Below are 19,017 nucleotides of genomic sequence, written 5' to 3' on the forward strand. Positions count from 1 at the left end.
GTGATTCCTCACTCTTGCTGGGTGGATTTTGCCTGGAGAGAGAAAACAGCCAATGCTGTGAGTTGTGCGTGGTGCAGGGTGAGGGAAGAGCTGCACTGAGCTCTTGGCAGCAGTTGCTTGTTCCTAGCACTGCCTGGTTTCTGCAGAAAAACAGAAAAGCCCACCCAAAGAATGATGCTGGGTGCTGGAAAAGAAAGTCCTCTTTACCTTTCAGATGGAAAGTCAATGACGGTGTGGAACTTGCCCTGCCCAGCTGCAGGGCTTTCTTCCACTTCAATGTCCCGGCTGCTCTCTGTCACAGGGGGAGAGCTGCTGTGGCCTCGCCTCTGTGCCTGTGCCTCCTCCAGGCTGAGCAGCTTTGTGGCAGCAGAAGAGACCCCCACAGACTTGGGCCCTGGGAGAGAATTGTGCCCTGTCAGGGAAAACCACAGGTAAGAGCGAGGATCAGAAAGCAGCAGCACAGCCACCACAGTTCTGGGGGAGGTGCTGTATTTTTCTCAGGCTTGCTTATCCCAGCCACTGGAAGAAGAGGAGCCCAAAATAACCATGTGGGCAGAAGTCTGTTTATGGCAAAGGACATGGTCATCATTAAGAGAGCTCACCCCTAGATAAAAGGGACAGGGAACTGAGAAAGCTTCACTGCAACGCTTGCATCAAGCTTTTCCTGCATGCAAACCATAATAATGACGGTTTCCTCCTTGTGAAGTTTGGGCTTGGACATTCTCAGCATCCAGCAACAGGATGCCACACCCTAATGGAAGCCCAGAGGTCTGCTGTCCCCTTGATGGTAAAAGAGTATCTCAGAGGTCCTGGAGAAGGCCTGCATTTGATCAAGGTGTCAGGTCAAGATCAAGCTAATGGAGGAAGACACTCACCTGCTGCATCTGCAATGTCTGCTCCGGATTTGGAGCCGAAGAGGACGTCGGTGTGGTTGATGATGAATTCCACCACATCCGACTGCGTCTGCAGCTCCATGCAGGCAGCTCTTCCGCTGGCGCAGGCAGACTCGTTCTGCTGTGATCTGTAGAAAAGGCAGATTTTAGAAGTCATTTCTCCAAGACCGTTTCCCCGAGTCTGAATTGTTGCAGCCAAAAGCTGTCAGCTGAGGCTCTGGAGACTTCCACAGTGGGCAATCAGTGATGCCACTGCAGAAATTCCCCTGGATGATCAAGGACACATCAGTCCCATCTAAAGAATAGAACACAATTGTCACCTAGATATTGTGCCCGTGGGGTTGGAGAACAGCCCAGGCTCCTGCGCTTCTGTCAGCCACAGATTTTACAGGAGAAGAGCACATTTGATGGAGAAAAAGGGAGGACTGTTTTTTTTTTACGGAAGAACAGATGAAGCGTTGTGTTGAAACAGAACCAGAAGTTTACCTTAAGAGGTTTGGAGCCCACACAATGGCTAGGTTCTTGGCATGCATGTTTGTTACCGTGGAGCTCCCAGCCAGACACGCCAAGTGTCTCATCAGGTACTCCAGTGTCCTGGAAAACAAGAGAGGCAAACGTTCAGCACCAACGAGCATGCCGTGCTGCAATTCAGAAAGCAAACCTCCATTCATGCTACTTCTTGTGATTGCTACTGTCACAGAAGATGAAGTAGATCCAACTTGACTGAGTGCCACGCTGCAGCACCAAGCCCCAGCACAGCACAGCCGCAGCCATCAGCTGCACCAAGCGTGCCCCCGTGCCCAGGAACTGACCCCATAAAGTAACCCCATGGAGCCTTCAACCCTTCAGCATACACAGGCATCGTGTTGCCGGCGTGAGACAGAGCCTGGAACCGCATCGTTGCCCTCTGCAATGCAGCAGGGCTGAGCTCAGCAGGCTGAGGGCAGCACTGACCTGTAGTGAGGAGCGGGCAGCTGCTGGATGACGTCCTGCATTCTGAGCAGCCGCTCCTCCTCTGTAGCGGCACCAACAGCATCCTGGAGTAGTGCAGAAAGGGAGCGAGACACCAATCAGGCTAGTACACCACTGCGAGTAAACCTCGTGGGGCTGACAGCAAAAGGGCCTCCGAGCTGGGGCACTGCTGCAGCCATCTGCCAAGAGGCCCAGGAAGAGGGAAATGAAAGACGTGGCCTTGTGCTTACCGAGAACTTGCCGTACAGCTGGTGGGTGAGCAGAGGGTTCGGGAGCTCCCTGAAGTACATCTTGCAGAGGGAGCTCACGCTGTGAATGTCACGGACGGTGAGCTCAGGAATCTGCTCCGACTCAAATTCCTGCCTGGAGAGAGGGACGCAAACCCGGTTGAGCGAGAGGAAGGCAAGCCCAAAGCCACACCAGATGCACTCAGGCTGTGTCAGTCGCAGCACTCTTACCGCAGTCTCTGGATGTTGGACGCGACGCCGGACAGGCGGTATATCCCCTGCACCACGCCGTGCTGCTCAATGAACTCAGCGCAGCTCTGGAGGACCTGGGGGACTGAAGAACACGTGCCAGCCGTCAGTGGAGCTCCTGATTCAATCGTGCTTCAGGCTGTGCTTCCGGGAGTCACATCCCATCCACTAAGCCCAGCCAGGCTTGGCTGAAGCAAATACAGATGTGCTTGTCTCTTAGGAGCATCCGCCTCACTTGATCCTTCAGCCATCAACTCCCATTACACGTGCCTACACTGCTATCAGCCTGCCCCCTGCTAGATATGAGCTCCCTTTCATCTTCTTTAGATGCCCAGCAGAGGAAGATCTCAGGAATGGGCAGCTCCTTACCATCACGACCGGAGTGGAGAAGATGCTCTCCCAGGTCACCGCCAAACACCCTTTCCTTCTCCACCTCCCGCTCGGTCGGTTTCTTTGGGCGGGCCTTCACCAAGGAACGAAGGAAGGTGAGGATCTTGCTGCGTTTCTTGGGCACTGCACAACAAAAGGAAGAAACCAGGTCATTTCAGGTCTGGCTCCGTTGGACGAGGGCGAGCACAGCACATTCTACAGAGCACGTCAGAACGGGAAGAACATTACCAACCAGTTCATACAAAAAGGGATTTTCCCCATCTCTGGAGGAGCCCAAGGCCAGGCTGGATGGGGCCCTGGGCAGCCTGATCTAGTCTCACATTAAATGTGGGGGCTGGGAGACCATCCTGAGGAGGGTTGGAGCATGATGATCCCTGAGGTTCCTTTCCATCCCAAGCCATTCCATGAAGATTCTATACTTTCCCCAAGTCCAGTCATAAACACAGGAGGATTGGGCCAAATCTCTGCCCCATGGTGTGCATGAAGAATCATCAACCCAGAGGACAATGTGGGATGGATAAAGGAGGTACTAAACATGGAACGCACCCCAAATAAGACCTCATTTTGCTTTCCCACACCATCAAATGTAACATCCCTACCTGGCTTTGGCACAGAGTTGATGAGTGCCTCAGGAATGTTCTTATTAATGAGTTCTACACACTCCCCTGGGAAAAATCCAACCTGTAACAAGAAGAAAAGAGAGGCCAACTATGGCATGCAGCACTTCTCAGGTCTGAACTGTTAAACCAAAAGCCACGTAACATTTCCCTCGGAACGTGCTTGCCTGATGTTCCATAAGACTATCCAGCAGAAAATGGCCATAGTTCACAGCATAAAGGTAATAATTTTTCAGCATTTGCAGCCAAAGGCAAGGTCCTCTGACACCGACACAGGGAAACTGTTTATGTCCATTAGGCATCCTGAGCAGGCAGAGCAGCTCTAAGCTGAGATTCCTGCCTTTACTGCAGTTGCACTCTCCAGTCTGAAGCTTGTGCTTACCTGGAAGCCGAGCTTGCCTCTCCACCAGGGGGTCAGCTCCTTTGGTGGCATGTCGATGACACACACGATGTCTCCCACCTGCAAGAGATTGCAACGTCAATCCCAGCTTCAGCACGGCTGGGAGGAAAGCACAGCTCAAATGACTGCATTCTTCTGCACTGCCAAACATCGCCGAGCATGAGAGCACTTGCACCAGTGCAGCTCTGAAGGCATTTGCCACTGTAGAATTGAGCAACAAGGAACGCCTTGAACTGCTTACCTCAAAGGAGAGTTCATCCGCTGCCTGGGCAACGTATCTCTTAACGACATGGGCAGCAGCAATAGCTGGAACATTCACAGGTGCCACCTCATGGTCTAGCAGGGGCTTCCCCTTGTTCTCAGCCTGAAACAGAGAGCGCAGGCCATGGTGAGGAGCTGGGAACCAACAAGGAGGATTTCAAGGTGAGGAGCACATCTGCAGAGCAAGCTGCAGGAAATGCACTCGGTCCTTATCATGGGCACTTCAGAAGGAACTGCAAGTCTAATAACGGCTGTTTCTCTCCCTGGTGTGCAGCAGGCACACGCCAGCAAAGATGCATCTCTCCCCATCCAGACTAATCAGCAATGGCACTGACGCAGACAGGTGGCCTTGTCCATTTTGCCCCCTCCTTTCCTGCGCTCTTTGTGCAGGAAGGCTGGCTGTTTAAGATGCTAGGAGACCGTGAAGAGGGAAACCAAAGCTACGGCTGCAGTTACAAGGTGCAAACAGTGCCATTGCAAGCACCAAGCAGCTCTCTTGAGCAGTCCAACCAACAGTGAGGCCAAACAGAGCAGAGAATGATTGTTGTTTCTGCAGCCATTTCAAGGGAAAAGTCAGTAGAGGACAAACACAACACCCGAGATGGCTCTGGTACTTTTATAAACTTGCCACGCTTGCACTACTGTCTTGCCACAGAGGAGCTCTCTTGGAAAGCAGGAGAGCACATCTGCGGCTCACTCTGCTGGCTGCAGTCAGGGAACAAAGACCAATCAGAGCTTCATACTCTACCTCTGTCCATGCCAGGTCAGGCCCACAGCTGATCTCGCTGCACGCCACGGCCATCAGCGTAGGTGTGACAAGCTGGAACTGAAAAGAAACACACTTTTATTTTCTCTGTTCACATCTCTGCTGTGCTCCCTACAGCTGTCGGGCACACTCACACAGCCCAAGCACGCCTGCTGGTGTCCCTGGTGATGCTGTGCAGCTCTGCACAAGCTGGGGCTGGGACTCTTTGCCTAAGGGATTGCTTTCCATAAAACCAGCTGGTCACAGCACCACAGACAGCATCCTTCTGAGGGCTGAGCTGCAGAGCACGTGGAGAAAACCCACACGTGACCAGCGTCCCATCAAAGCTGGATGAGGCTGTGTTACTAAACACGGGGCGTCACGGGCTGCTAAAGCATGTGGGGGGACAAACCATGGCAGGTACCTGGCAAGAGATCAGAACGAGGAAGAGAAATCTCACGAATCCGCAGCCGTTCCTTGTCACTTTGCTCTGATCTTCCACGAGCAAAAGCTGCAGCAGGGTAGCAGGCAGAGGGTGGAGAGAGGAGAGAGAAAGAGCAGGTCAGTTTGCTTCCACGGTTCAGCAAAGATCACGAGGGAAAAATCAAAATCTGCCCTCCCTCAACTTAAAAACTTAAGTTTTCAACTTAACACCATTTCCCCTTGTCCTACTGTTATCTACCCTTTCAAAGAGTTGATTCCCCTCCTCTTTTTAGGCTCCCTTTAGGTACTGAAGGCTGCCATGAAATCAACCCACAGCCTTCTTTTCTCCAGGCTGAACAAGCCCAGCTCCCTCAGCCTGTCTTTGCAGGGGAGGTGCTCCTGTCCCCTGATCATCTCTGTGGCTTGCCTCTGGACCCTCTCCAACAGCTCCCTGTCTTTCTGGACACTGTGCTGCAGATGGGGCCCCACAAGGGCAGATTAGACAGGGACAATCACCTCCTGTCCCTCATGGCCACCGCTCTGCTGATGGAGATAATGTGATCCTATGAGCTCCGCCAGCCAGCAGTTCTAGCACTCACTGTCCCCCCGTCTCTCCCACACTGTCTCAGCTTACCTACAAGGTGCTGCACAGGACGGTGTGAAGACAAAGGGACGCAGTCGGTGCACAAGTGCAACAAGCGAGCTGCTCAGTCAGAGCTCCAGCGCTCCAATGAAGGGACGCAGCACGCACTGCTCCTCCCCTCATTCTAGCCCTTATGACATCACTGAGGGCCACCAGGCTGCTCCACCACGACGGACAGGGTGGGGAGGCAAGACCAGTCACAAGGGCAGAAGATTCCAACAGCCCAGCCCAACGTTCTGGAATCAGGGGCTGCTTGGAATTCTACCCCAGCCAAATCCTGGAGAAGCTGGCACGGGGTCGTCATGACCAAAGCGCAGGACCTGGCGCTTGCTCTTGTTGAGCCTCGCACAACTGGCCTCAGTGCATCCCTCTGGAGGGCCTTCCTGCCCTCAGCCAGATGGACGCTTCCTCCCAGCAGCGTACCTTGCAGTGCTGGGCCCATGTCAAATCCACACTAGAGTGGGTTTTGTTACATTCAAGGGCATGTTGCAGCACCCATCTATTTCACCTGGAAGGAAATAAAGCAGGAGATGGGAGAAACATAGAACTGATGCCAGACTGCTTTATCACCTTCTTACACCAACTTCCCTTGCCTCATCCCCTACCCCAACTCCTGGATGATGCCCACAGGCTGATAGTTGGATCTCAAGTCCATAGGACTCCTTTCACAGGGCTCCATCAAAAAGGCTGTCACACTTGTTCCGTACACTCACACTGACCCAGCAGTGGTATCACAGTCACTTAACACACACACAACAACCAAACCCCGAGCATGCACATCCCTTCCTGCGTGACTGCAGCCCACAGCTCCCCTTCACACCTCCGTGGATCTCTGGTGTTTTACACTGATGCAGCCTTGCTGCAGCTCCGTGGCTGTCACACAAGGCCTGCAGGACCTCTTTCTCTGCAAACCCCGTCTGCAGGCATTGGTTCACGAGGTTCACCTCCTGCCCTCCTGAGCAAAAACAAGCACTAAGAACAAGAGCAAAGCACGCTGGACTCGACCTGGCTGGATCCCCAACCCTCAGTCCTGTCAGACGGACCCTGGTGTGGAGACTCATCCCCAAAGCCTGGCTGGACATCAGCACAGGCATCCTTCTTCAAACGCCCCATCCAAGCAGCAAGGGATCAAAGCTGTTGGCACAGCTGAAACAGAAATGCTGTGTGAGTTTCCTGTTAGCACTGAGCAGGAACAAATCTACCGCTGAGCAGCAGGATGTGAGACAAGCAGCAGAAGACACCCAACCTGCAGAACCAGCTCTTTTGGGGTCGGTCCAGATGTTTGTCTGCTCCCTTCCCTGGCCCAGGCCAAGCTTGTGAGCTGCTCCTCCTTTGTGCAGGGGGAAATGCTGCAGATGCCATGTGGTGGCTATGCACAGCATGCCTTGCACTTGCTTTTCCTCTCTCCATCTGCCATCTTCCATTAGCAAACAGCATCTCCAGCCTCCAGAGATCACTGAGTCCAACGCCTGCACAACAGTGAAAAAAAAGATATGATAAGGGGTACTTAAAGCACAGCATCTGTAATCAGATCAGACTCCTGCACTGTGAAGACTTCCATGAGTATTCCTGCAGAGTGCATCACTTAGTCTCTCCTAAGCCTTGTGTTCATGGTTTTCCTGTAAGAGCTTGTCTAAACACTGCCTGTAATCGTGGTTATGCTAGAAGCATTTGGATTTATTGATCCTCAGTGTGATTTCAATAACAAATGCAGATGTTTTTTTGTTAGGGACAGCTTTCAATTTCTCAACTGAAATTTCAATATTGCATTAGGTGTTGACAACCACGGGGCTGCAGTACAGAGAATTACAGGAAGATGAATTTCTCCATCTCCATGCTCCTAGACATTTATGGTTACAGTGATGTAGTTATATACAAAGTTGCAAGATTCCAAAGCTAGAATAACCTCTTGGTGCAGCAGGATGTCTGGAGCCCAAGTGCAGAGTCTCAGTGTTGCAAAGCCTTGAAGAGGTGCACCGTATGTGCTGGGGCTGATGACACAGACACTGGAGCAAGGCCAGTGTGATGTTAGAAACTTGACCAGCAGCTGATCTGTTGTCAGCCATTTCTGGACACAAACGGGATCTGGTCGACTTAGGACATGACCTTTGGGCTGGAGAGCAACTCCCCGAGGAATCACACAGCCACTGCAGACCGTTGGCAAGAACCCCATACCAAAACAGCTCATCTGCAATCAGTTTTTAATCTGTGCAGCAGTGATTGGAACAGGCGCACGCTCTCTGGAATTGCAGGAATGTTCACAAGTGGAATGGACATCACCTGTGTGCTCCAGCTCTTCTGTGTGCATGCTAGGAGCAGTGATCCCCCTGCACCCAGGGCTGCAATAAAGTCCTGTTGGGTTTCTAACCTGCCCACCAGCAGCCCAGGCTGCCCAGAGCCACATCCAGCCTGGCCTTGGCTGCCTGCAGGGATGGGGCATCCACAGCCTCCTTGTGCAACCTGTTCCAGTGCCTCACCACCCTCTGGCTGAAAAACTTCCTCCTCACATCCAACCTAAACGTCAACACCCCTCGTCTCAGTTTAAAGCCATTCCCCACTTGTCCCATCACCATCCACCCTCCAAAACAAAACACCTCGGCTGTTCAACACTGAAAGAGTTGCAACTCAGAATGTCCACACCTCCCTTCCTGCACCCTGCATCCTTTTTTCATTGTACTGTGATTACGTACCATTCCATTGTCACCCTCATTCTCTCATTATCTAGGCAGTTTACTGACATTAAATTTTCCAGCAACAGATGCCCACAAGGACAGCCAGACTGGACTTATTTCCAATACTTACCTTTGTCCTGATGTCCTTGTAGGAGGTGGGACATTTCTCCATCTCAGCAGCAGAGGGCAGGAGGGGTCCAAGGTGAGGGCACGCTCTCCTCTATTTTTCTGGCACTCAAAGACAAAGGGAACAAGAAAACCAGATGTGTTTCCCAGCCCATGGCAAACACCAGCCTTTCCATCCTTACAGTCCTTCCTGCCATCAGCAGAGACATTTTGCTTTCTTGTGCCACTTCATCCCTTTAGCATCTGGCATTCTAACAAAAAAGTACTGTAACACAAGAATTTTAATATTTTCATATTAAATGTCAGAATTAGAACCATTATGTTTACCAAATATTTAAAACGTTCAACCCAGTGAGAAGTGAATTGATGTGGTATTTAGCATTCAGATAAGAACTTGTAAAGGAAGTAAAAAGTGCTGCTTTCATAAACTATGGTCTCATTGTCAAGCCTTGCACTTTCTCAGCAGATTATTACAGAATGTTCATTCAGGCAGGAATTAAGAGATGCGTGTGAATTGATAACAACAATGAATAATTAAGAAAGCTTGACTGCAGTCTGCTTGAGGATTCCAGTCTGAAGTGTGTTCCACCTGATGACAACTGGGAATTTCTTTCTCTCACCATTAGAAGCATTGCACCTCTGACTAAACACATAGCTAATCACCACTGAAAACCTAGGTGCAATTTCTGCAGTGCACAGACCAACTACGTGTTGATTAACATTCAGAGAGATTGTGCAGGTGTCCTTTTAGGAACTGGCCTACAGTATGCTAAGAGGGATGGATGTGGGGACATTAGGATAACGTGCCCTCTGCCCTTTAAGACAGCCCCAGCAGAGCAGGTCAGCAGGCTGAAGAGCTGAGTGGGTCACCAGGGCTCAGAGACTTCACTCGGCCATCTGAAAGTTGAGGGACTTCAGCCCAAGCTGCCCTTTTCCATGCAGGCAAGGAGGCCAAGAGAAGGTGGATCGGCACGGTTCTGGTGCAGACAGGGGCTGCAGTGTGAGCAGGCCTACACAGACAAGGCTGTGCCCACACAGAGTGACAGCAGCTTTCGCTGTGAGCAGATTCCCAGGGGGCCTGAGCCATGGCAGTTCTTGATGGCAGCATGTTCCAATCAGCCCTGGAAGTCTTCTCTGGACGTCTGTCGCATTCTGGAATCCACACTGAGGACGCAGTCGCTGTGTCAGAGCAGCTGGCAGAGTCACGGGGAACCGTGACGTAGTTGGCCCAGGGAGCAACAACAAGGCCTGCACTGCTCAGCCAGCCCAGGCCAAAGGGGAGCACGAGAGAGAGCAGAGGAGAGAGGGGGGGAAAGAGGGCCAGGAAGGAAAGGCCTGTGCCTGAATGGACGTGTAGCAGCAGCTGCTGACAGCAAACTCGGTGATGGCAGGGGCACAGCAGAGCAGTGCAATGCTGGCAGCTTCCTGTGTCTTTCACACAGGCACTGCAGACATGGCCAGCACTGGGAGATCAGCAGAACTGCTGCACACCTCTGCCAGCCCAGGCCAGAGGAGTGCAGAACAGTGAGCTGCTGCTGAGGGGAGAGAGGATGGCCTGAGAGCTGACCTGAGAGGCAGGGCTGGCTGTGTGACAGCAGCCTCTGTGTCCTCCTCCTGTGTCTGTGAGGGCCAGAGGGCCAGAAGAGAACATGCCCAGACAACGAAGCCCTGCTGTCCTCTGCTGCTCAGCTGGAGAGATGTTCCGCCTTCCTGAAGGACGCTGATCCAAAGGGAAGGAATCAAAGGAAGTCCAGGCTGGCTGTCCTTGTGGGCATCAGCTGCTGGCAGCTGCCTCTGTGCTGCCATGGGCAGGGCACAGCACACACAGTGTTTGCAGTTCCCTGTGTGACACTGGCCCTGGTGACCTGACAGCCATAGGGAGACAAGAGAAAGAGCTGCCTCCCTCTGCCAGATGAGGCAAAGGTGAGAATCCCAGAATCACAGCATGGCCCGGGTTGGAAAGGAGCTCAAGGTTCATGAATCTCCAACCCTTGGCTCTCCAAGGGTGCACAGGGGGCTTTGTTCTCCCTGTGGTGCAGCTTCAGTGCCAACTCACAGCTGAGCTGGTTGGCACACTGTGACAGCCTGCCGCTCTGAAGCTCTTGGGGCAGTGCTCAGTTCTTTCTGAAGTACTCTGGAAAATGCTGCTTCTCCTTCACCAAGTCTGTTTCCAGACAGACGTCTTTTTCTCCTCTGTACACACAAACAGTATCTTGTAACTCCCTGGCACAGTGCTCAGAAGTGATACTTCTGGAAGCACGTCAGAGAAAAGTGGCCTTGTCCCAGTGGACTTTCAGAGCAGATGAGAACAAGTCTTGGTTGACGGCTTTCTTCTGCTTCTGGAACTGCACAGGCAGGTTGTGTGTTGTCATACTTTATGCCAGAGTGCCAAACTGAAGCAGTTTCTGCAACCTCTTTTTTTCATACTTGTCACTCTTTGCTGAGACCTTAACTTAGTCATTTTTAATGCGCTCTCATCTAAACTACTGTGTCCTCCAGTGTCAGTGTTGTATGAATCAGGACTGTGGGATTTCATCAGTGAAAGGATTCTGCTCTAATGACTGTCATTCTAAAGCTGATATTGTTTCTACCGCATCAGGCTTGCATGAAGCATCTCTGATCAACAGAGAAATCAGAAAAATTGCTTTTCCTATTGCAGTTTCCTTTTAACTAGTGATGAAAGCTGTCAGTTTATTTTTGGCACCAGAAATCCTGGGATGCAACCAGGTTAGATAAGAAGTGACACTGAGTCAACAGTAAAGGAACATAGATGAGATAGCATCACACAGCTCTGGAAAAGATGTTCCAGCTCTGTGTCTACCTACACCTTCAGGAGATGAAAAGTACTGGCTTACTGAGGTGTCCTGGGTTGCAGGCTCTGTTAATCTCCATTTCTGGAAGAGCTGCTTGCAATAAATACCTTGTAAGGTGAATGAGCTTGATAGAAGTAGGGTGTGAAAGAGATGGATTTGCTGTTTCCCTGAAGGTGCAGGAGTATTGCTGTGCCTACAGTCAGTAAACAAGGCAGAAATCACTGTGTTCCTCAGAATGAAAAGCAAAAGAATAAAAATCTTTTTGGGAGTGACAGCACGCCTGAATGAAGCATAAATCTAAACATTTAAAATAAGGGCTAGTGTCAAAGGGACTTGCAGTATTTCTCGTGAAGAAATATTTGATGCTTCTTTATGAAAGTCGTCATAACAAAAGTGTACTGATGTCTTTGCTGAGGATTTCCTTGGTTCCAGCCTGAAGGTGTGCACAGGCATGAGCAGGCAGTGCTGAGCTGCAGGTGAGTGCCTGTGTCCCACAGCAGGAAACCCGTGGATGTCTTCAGGGGTTTGAAATGGGCAGAGCTGTAAAACTGCAGGCTTTCACTGAAATTGTCCTCTGCTTTATTTTGTAATCTTAGTTTCACCAATGCTTTCCAATATGATTTTCGTATGAGTGCAGATACATGGGATAGGATTTAAAGTTTTTATGGTGCTGCTGTATAATTTTCTGTGGTCATCATAAGCCAATAAAAAAAATAAATGGTAATCAGGCAATCTATTAACAACCTGTGGCACGTGTCAAAACAATGAAATTCCTTGCAGGAAGACAATATTGCTATATAATAATGTGGCTATCCAAAACTGTTAATTATACTTGATGAGCTGGAGATAATCCTGAAATGGGGGACTTTGATCTTAGCCAAGAATAATAAAACTTATTATCATTCTTAAATTGGCAGCTGCTTTAAAAAGCCTGTGTCTTATTTCCCTTTTAGTAACACTGGCTAAATCAGAGAAAGTGATAAAAGTATTTCATGATTGCAGCTTAGGGATTCTTTCCCACTTGACCAGAAGTAATCTATGTCCAAAAATGTCTGTAAATACTTTTTCTATCTTATTTTGCCAGATGTATTGATATTTGAGATGAATGGCAAAAACATTTTGCGTACATAGATAAGCAATGCAAATTCGCTGGATTGTTTTAGAGAAAAAAGCTCCGGTTATCAGATCGTTTCCATGCAGAAATAAGATTTACAGAAAAATTCTCATTATTATTATTCATGCATGAATAAGTTCAAAAAAGAGATGTGGGGGATATTGTTTCAATTCCAGGTGATTGTAGGAAGGACTGTCAGGATGGAAAGGCTAGTGTCTGCCATGGGCAAAGAAAAACTTCTGGTTTTCATGTTCCCTTTGTCTTTGAGTGGAAGAGGCCATGAGGAGAGTGTGCCCTAAACTTGGACCCTTTTTGACCATTGCAGCAGAGATGGAGAAGCGTTCAACCTTCTAGAGGGACTACAGGACAAAGATATGTAATGAAAATAAGTCCAGGTTGGCTGTCCTTGTGGGCATCAGCTGCTCGCATCTGCATAGTTGTTGCTATGGGAATGGCAGAAAAGCTGGAATGTTGCATTTCCTTGTGTGACACAAGCACTGGTGAATTCAAAGCAAGAGGGGTATATTAGAAAGAGCATCACCTCCCTGCCAGATTAGGCAAAGGTGAGTGGGATGTTGTTTCCATTGCTGCTGATGTCACGAAGGACTGTAAGGATGGAAAGGCTGTTGTTTGCCATGGGCAGGGAAACACATCTGGTTTTCATTTTCTCTTTCTCTTTGAGTGCCAGATAAACAGGGGAGAGTGTGCCCTCACCTTGGACCCATCCTGCCCTCTGCTGCTGAGATGGAGAAATGTTCCATCTTCTGGAAGGACATCAGGACAAAGATATGTAATGAAAATAAGTCCAGGCTGGCAGTCCTTGTGGGCATCAGCTGCTGGCATCTGCATTGCTGCTGCCATGAGCATGGCAAAGCAGGTAAAAGATTGCTTTTCCTTGTGTGACACAGGAGCTCTTGACTTGAAAGCTAGAGGGATGCAATAGACAGAGCTGCAACCTCTGCCAGACATGGCAAAGGTGAGTGGGATGTTGTTTCAGTTGCTGCTGATGTCAGGAGGACTGTAAGGATGGAACGGCTGGTGTTTGCCATGGGCAGGGAAACACATCTGGTTTTCATTTTCTCTTTCTCTTTGAGTGCCAGATAAAGAGCAGAGTGTGCCCTCACCTTGGACCCCTCCTGCCCTCTTCTGCTGAGATGGAGAAATGTCCAAGCTTCTAGAAGGACATCAGGACAAAGATATGTAATGAAAATAAGTCCAGGCTGGCTGTCCTTGTGGGCATCAGCTGCTGGCATCTGCATTGCTGCTGCCATGAGCATGGCAAAGCAGGTAAAAGATTGCTTTTCCTTGTGTGACACAGGAGCTCTTGACTTGAAAGCTAGAGGGATGCAATAGAAAGAGCTGCAACCTCTGCCAGACATGGCAAAGGTGAGTGGGATGTTGTTTCAATTATTGCTGAAGTCAGGAAGAGTGTAAGGATGGAAAGTCTGGTGTTTGCCTTGGGCAGGGAAACACATCTTGTTTTCATTTTCTCTTTCTCTTTGAGTGCCAGATAAAGAGCAGAGTGTGCCCTCACCTTGGACCCCTCCTGCCCTCTTCTGCTGAGATGGAGAAATGTCCCAGCTTGTAGAAGGACATCAGGACAAAGATATGTAATGAAAATAAGTCCAGGCTGGCTGTCCTTGTGGGCATCAGCTGCTGGCATCTGCATTGCTGCTGCCATGAGCATGGCACAGCAGGTAAAAGATTGCTTTTCCTTGTGTGACACAGGAGCTCTTGACTTGAAAGCTAGAGGGATGCAATAGAAAGAGCTGCAACCTCTGGCAGACATGGCAAGGGTGAGTGGGATGTTGTTTCAATTAGTGCTGATGTCAGGAGGACTGTAAGGATGGAAAGGCTGGTGTTTGCCATGGGCAGGGAAACACAACTGGTTTTCATTTTCTCTTTCTCTTTGAGTGCCAGATAAAGAGGAGAGTGTGCCCTCACCTTGAAACCCTGCTGCCCACTTCTGCTGAGATGGAGAAATGTCCAAGCTTGTAGAAGGACATCAGGACAAAGATATGTAATGAAAATAAGTCCAGGCTGTCTGTCCTTGTGGGCATCAGCTGCTGGCATCTGCATTGCTGCTGCCATGAGCATGGCAAAGCAGGTAAAAGATTGCTTTTCCTTGTGTGACACAGGAGCTCTTGACTTGAAAGCTAGAGGGATGCAATAGAAAGAGCTGCAACCTCTGCCAGACATGGCAAAGGTGAGTGGGATGTTGTTTCAATTATTGCTGAAGTCAGGAAGACTGTAAGGATGGAAAGGCTGGTGTTTGCCATGGGCAGGGAAACACATCTGGTTTTCATTTTCTCTTTCTCTTTGAGTGCCAGATAAACATGGGATAGTTTGCCATCAACTTGGAACTCTCTTGCCCTCTGCTGCTGAGAGGGAGAAATGTCCAAGCTTCTAGAAGGACATCAGGACAAAGATATGTAATGAAAATAAGTCCAGGCTGGCTGTCCTTGTGGGCATCTGCTGCTGGCATCTGCATTGCTGCTGCCATGAGCATGGCAAAGCAGGTAAAAGATTGCTTTTCCTTGTGTGACACAGGAGCTCTTGACTTGAAAGCTAGAGGGATGCAATAGAAAGAGCTGCAACCTCTGCCAGACATGGCAAAGGTGAGTGGGATGTTGTTTCAATTAGTGCTGATGTCAGGAGGACTGTAAGGATGGAACGGCTGGTGTTTGCCATGGGCAGGGAAACACATCTGGTTTTCATTTTCTCTTTCTCTTTGAATGCCAGATAAACATGGGATAGTTTGCCCTCAACTTGGAACTCTCTTGCCCTCTGCTGCTGAGATGGAGAAATGTCCAAGCTTCTAGAAGGACATCAAGACAAAGATATGTAATGAAAATAAGTCCAGGCTGGCTGTCCTTGTGGGCATCAGCTGCTGGCATCTGCATTGCTGCTGCCATGAGCATGGCAAAGCAGGTAAAAGATTGCTTTTCCTTGTGTGACACAGGAGCTCTTGACTTGAAAGCTAGAGGGATGCAATAGAAAGAGCTGCAACCTCTGCCAGACATGGCAAAGGTGAGTGGGATGTTGTTTCAGTTAGTGCTGATGTCAGGAGGACTGTAAGGATGGAAAGGCTGGTGTTTGCCATGGACATGGAAACACATCTGGTTTCCATTTTCTCTTTCTCTTCGAGTGCCAGATAAAGAGCAGAGTGTGCCCTCACCTTGGACCCCTCCTGCCCTCTTCTGCTGAGATGGAGAAATGTCCCAGCTTCTGGAAAGACATCAGGACAAAGATATTTAATGAAGATAAGTCCAGGCTGGCTGTCCTTGTGGGCATCTGCTGCTGGCATCTGCATTGCTGCTGCCATGAGCATGGCAAAGCAGGTAAAAGATTGCTTTTCCTTGTGTGACACAGGAGCTCTTGACTTGAAAGCTAGAGGGATGCAATAGAAAGAGCTGCAACCTCTGCCAGACATGGCAAAGGTGAGTGGGATGTTGTTTCAATTATTGCTGAAGTCAGGAAGACTGTAAGGATGGAAAGTCTGGTGTTTGCCTTGGGCAGGGAAACACATCTTGTTTTCATTTTCTCTTTCTCTTTGAGTGCCAGATAAAGAGCAGAGTGTGCCCTCACCTTGGACCCCTCCTGCCCTCTTCTGCTGAGATGGAGAAATGTCCCAGCTTGTAGAAGGACATCAGGACAAAGATATGTAATGAAAATAAGTCCAGGCTGGCTGTCCTTGTGGGCATCAGCTGCTGGCATCTGCATTGCTGCTGCCATGAGCATGGCACAGCAGGTAAAAGATTGCTTTTCCTTGTGTGACACAGGAGCTCTTGACTTGAAAGCTAGAGGGATGCAATAGAAAGAGCTGCAACCTCTGGCAGACATGGCAAGGGTGAGTGGGATGTTGTTTCAGTTAGTGCTGATGTCAGGAGGACTGTAAGGATGGAAAGGCTGGTGTTTGCCATGGGCATGGAAACACATCTGGTTTCCATTTTCTCTTTCTCTTCGAGTGCCAGATAATGAGCAGAGTGTGCCCTCACCTTGGACCCCTCCTGCCCTCTTCTGCTGAGATGGAGAAATGTCCCAGCTTCTGGAAAGACATCAGGACAAAGATATTTAATGAAGATAAGTCCAGGCTGGCTGTCCTTGTGGGCATCAGCTGCTGACATCTGCATTGCTGCTGCCATGAGCATGGCAAAGCAGGTAAAAGATTGCTTTTCCTTGTGTGACACAGGAGCTCTTGACTTGAAAGCTAGAGGGATGCAATAGAAAGAGCTGCAACCTCTGCCAGACATGGCAAAGGTGAGTGGGATGTTGTTTCAATTATTGCTGAAGTCAGGAAGACTGTAAGGATGGAAAGGCTGGTGTTTGCCATGGGCAGGGAAACACATCTGGTTTTCATTTTCTCTTTCTCTTTGAGTGCCAGATAAACATGGGATAGTTTGCCATCAACTTGGAACTCTCTTGCCCTCTGCTGCTGAGAGGGAGAAATGTCCAAGCTTCTAGAAGGACATCAGGACAAAGATATGTAATGAAAATAAGTCCAGGCTGGCTGTCCTTGTGGGCATCTGCTGCTGGCATCTGCATTGCTGCTGCCATGAGCATGGCAAAGCAGGTAAAAGATTGCTTTTCCTTGTGTGACACAGGAGCTCTTGACTTGAAAGCTAGAGGGATGCAATAGAAAGAGCTGCAACCTCTGCCAGACATGGCAAAGGTGAGTGGGATGTTGTTTCAATTAGTGCTGATGTCAGGAGGACTGTAAGGATGGAAAGGCTGGTGTTTGCCATGGGCAGGGAAACACATCTGGTTTTCATTTTCTCTTTCTCTTTGAGTGCCAGATAAACATGGGATAGTTTGCCCTCAACTTGGAACTCTCTTGCCCTCTGCTGCTGAGATGGAGAAATGTCCAAGCTTCTAGAAGGACATCAAGACAAAGATATGTAATGAAAATAAGTCCAGGCTGGCTGTCCTTGTGGGCATCAGCTGCTGGCATCTGCATTGCTGCTGCCATGAGCATGGCACAGCAGGTAAAAGATTGCTTTTCCTTGTGTGACACAGGAGCTCTTGACTTGAAAGCTAGAGGGATGCAATAGAAAGAGCTGCAACCTCTGCCAGACATGGCAAAGGTGAGTGGGATGTTGTTTCAGTTAGTGCTGATGTCAGGAGGACTGTAAGGATGGAAAGGCTGGTGTTTGCCATGGGCAGGGAAACACATCTGGTTTTCATTTGCTCTTTCTCTTCGAGTGCCAGATAAAGAGCAGAGTGTGCCCTCACCTTGGACCCCTCCTGCCCTCTTCTGCTGAGATGGAGAAATGTCCCAGCTTCTGGAAAGACATCAGGACAAAGATATTTAATGAAGATAATTCCAGGCTGGCTGTCCTTGTGGGCATCAGCTGCTGGCATCTGCATTGCTGCTGCCTTGAGCATGGCAAAGCAGGTAAAAGATTGCTTTTCCTTGTGTGACACAGGAGCTCTTGACTTGAAAGCTAGAGGGATGCAATAGAAAGAGCTGCAACCTCTGCCAGACATGGCAAGGGTGAGTGGGATGTTGTTTCAATTAGTGCTGATGTCAGGAAGGACTGTAAGGATGGAAAGGCTGGTGTTTGCCATGGGCAGGGAAACACATCTGGTTTTCATTTTCTCTTTCTCTTTGAATGCCAGATAAACATGGGATAGTTTGCCCTCAACTTGGAACTCTCTTGCCCTCTGCTGCTGAGATGGAGAAATGTCCAAGCTTCTAGAAGGACATCAAGACAAAGATATGTAATGAAAATAAGTCCAGGCTGGCTGTCCTTGTGGGCATCAGCTGCTGGCATCTGCATTGCTGCTGCCATGAGCATGGCACAGCAGGTAAAAGATTGCTTTTCCTTGTGTGACACAGGAGCTCTTGACTTGAAAGCTAGAGGGATGCAATAGAAAGAGTTGCAACCTCTGCCAGACATGGCAAGGGTGAGTGGGATGTTGTTTCAGTTAGTGCTGATGTCAGGAGGACTGTAAGGATGGAAAGGCTGGTGTTTGCCATGGGCAGGGAAACACATCTGGTTTTCATTTTCTCTTTCTCTTTGAGTGCCAGATAAAGAGCAGAGTGTGCCCTTACCTTGGACCCCTCCTGCCCACTTCTGCTGAGATGGAGAAATGTCCAAGCTTCTAGAAGGACATCAGGACAAAGATATGTAATGAAAATAAGTCCAGGCTGGCTGTCCTTGTGGGCATCAGCTGCTGGCATCTGCATTGCTGCTGCCATGAGCATGGCAAAGCAGGTAAAAGATTGCTTTTCCTTGTGTGACACAGGAGCTCTTGACTTGAAAGCTAGAGGGATGCAATAGAAAGAGCTGCAACCTCTGCCAGACATGGCAAAGGTGAGTGGGATGTTGTTTCAGTTAGTGCTGATGTCAGGAGGACTGTAAGGATGGAAAGGCTGGTGTTTGCCATGGGCAGGGAAACACATCTGGTTTTCATTTTCTCTTTCTCTTTGAGTGCCAGATAAACATGGGATAGTTTGCCCTCAACTTGG

The 19,017-nt window shown here is 49.4% G+C and overlaps 1 protein-coding gene across 1 annotated transcript; it reads right to left on the reverse strand.

The window, feature by feature from the left end:
- Positions 1–203: 203 nt before the first annotated feature.
- LOC149912212 (rho GTPase-activating protein 32-like) lies at positions 204–1,426 on the reverse strand. Its single transcript, XM_090130945.1, has 3 exons — positions 1,380–1,426; positions 876–1,021; positions 204–412 (listed from the first exon to the last, which is right to left on the reverse strand). The coding sequence occupies exons 1-3, from the start codon at positions 1,424–1,426 to the stop codon at positions 204–206; spliced, it is 402 nt and encodes a 133-aa protein (XP_089987071.1).
- Between the last annotated feature and the right edge of the window lie 17,591 nt (positions 1,427–19,017).

Source organism: Phasianus colchicus, chromosome Z (genome assembly GCF_987193195.1).
Source record: "Phasianus colchicus chromosome Z, bPhaCol1.hap1.1, whole genome shotgun sequence".
Lineage (NCBI taxonomy): Eukaryota > Metazoa > Chordata > Aves > Galliformes > Phasianidae > Phasianus > Phasianus colchicus.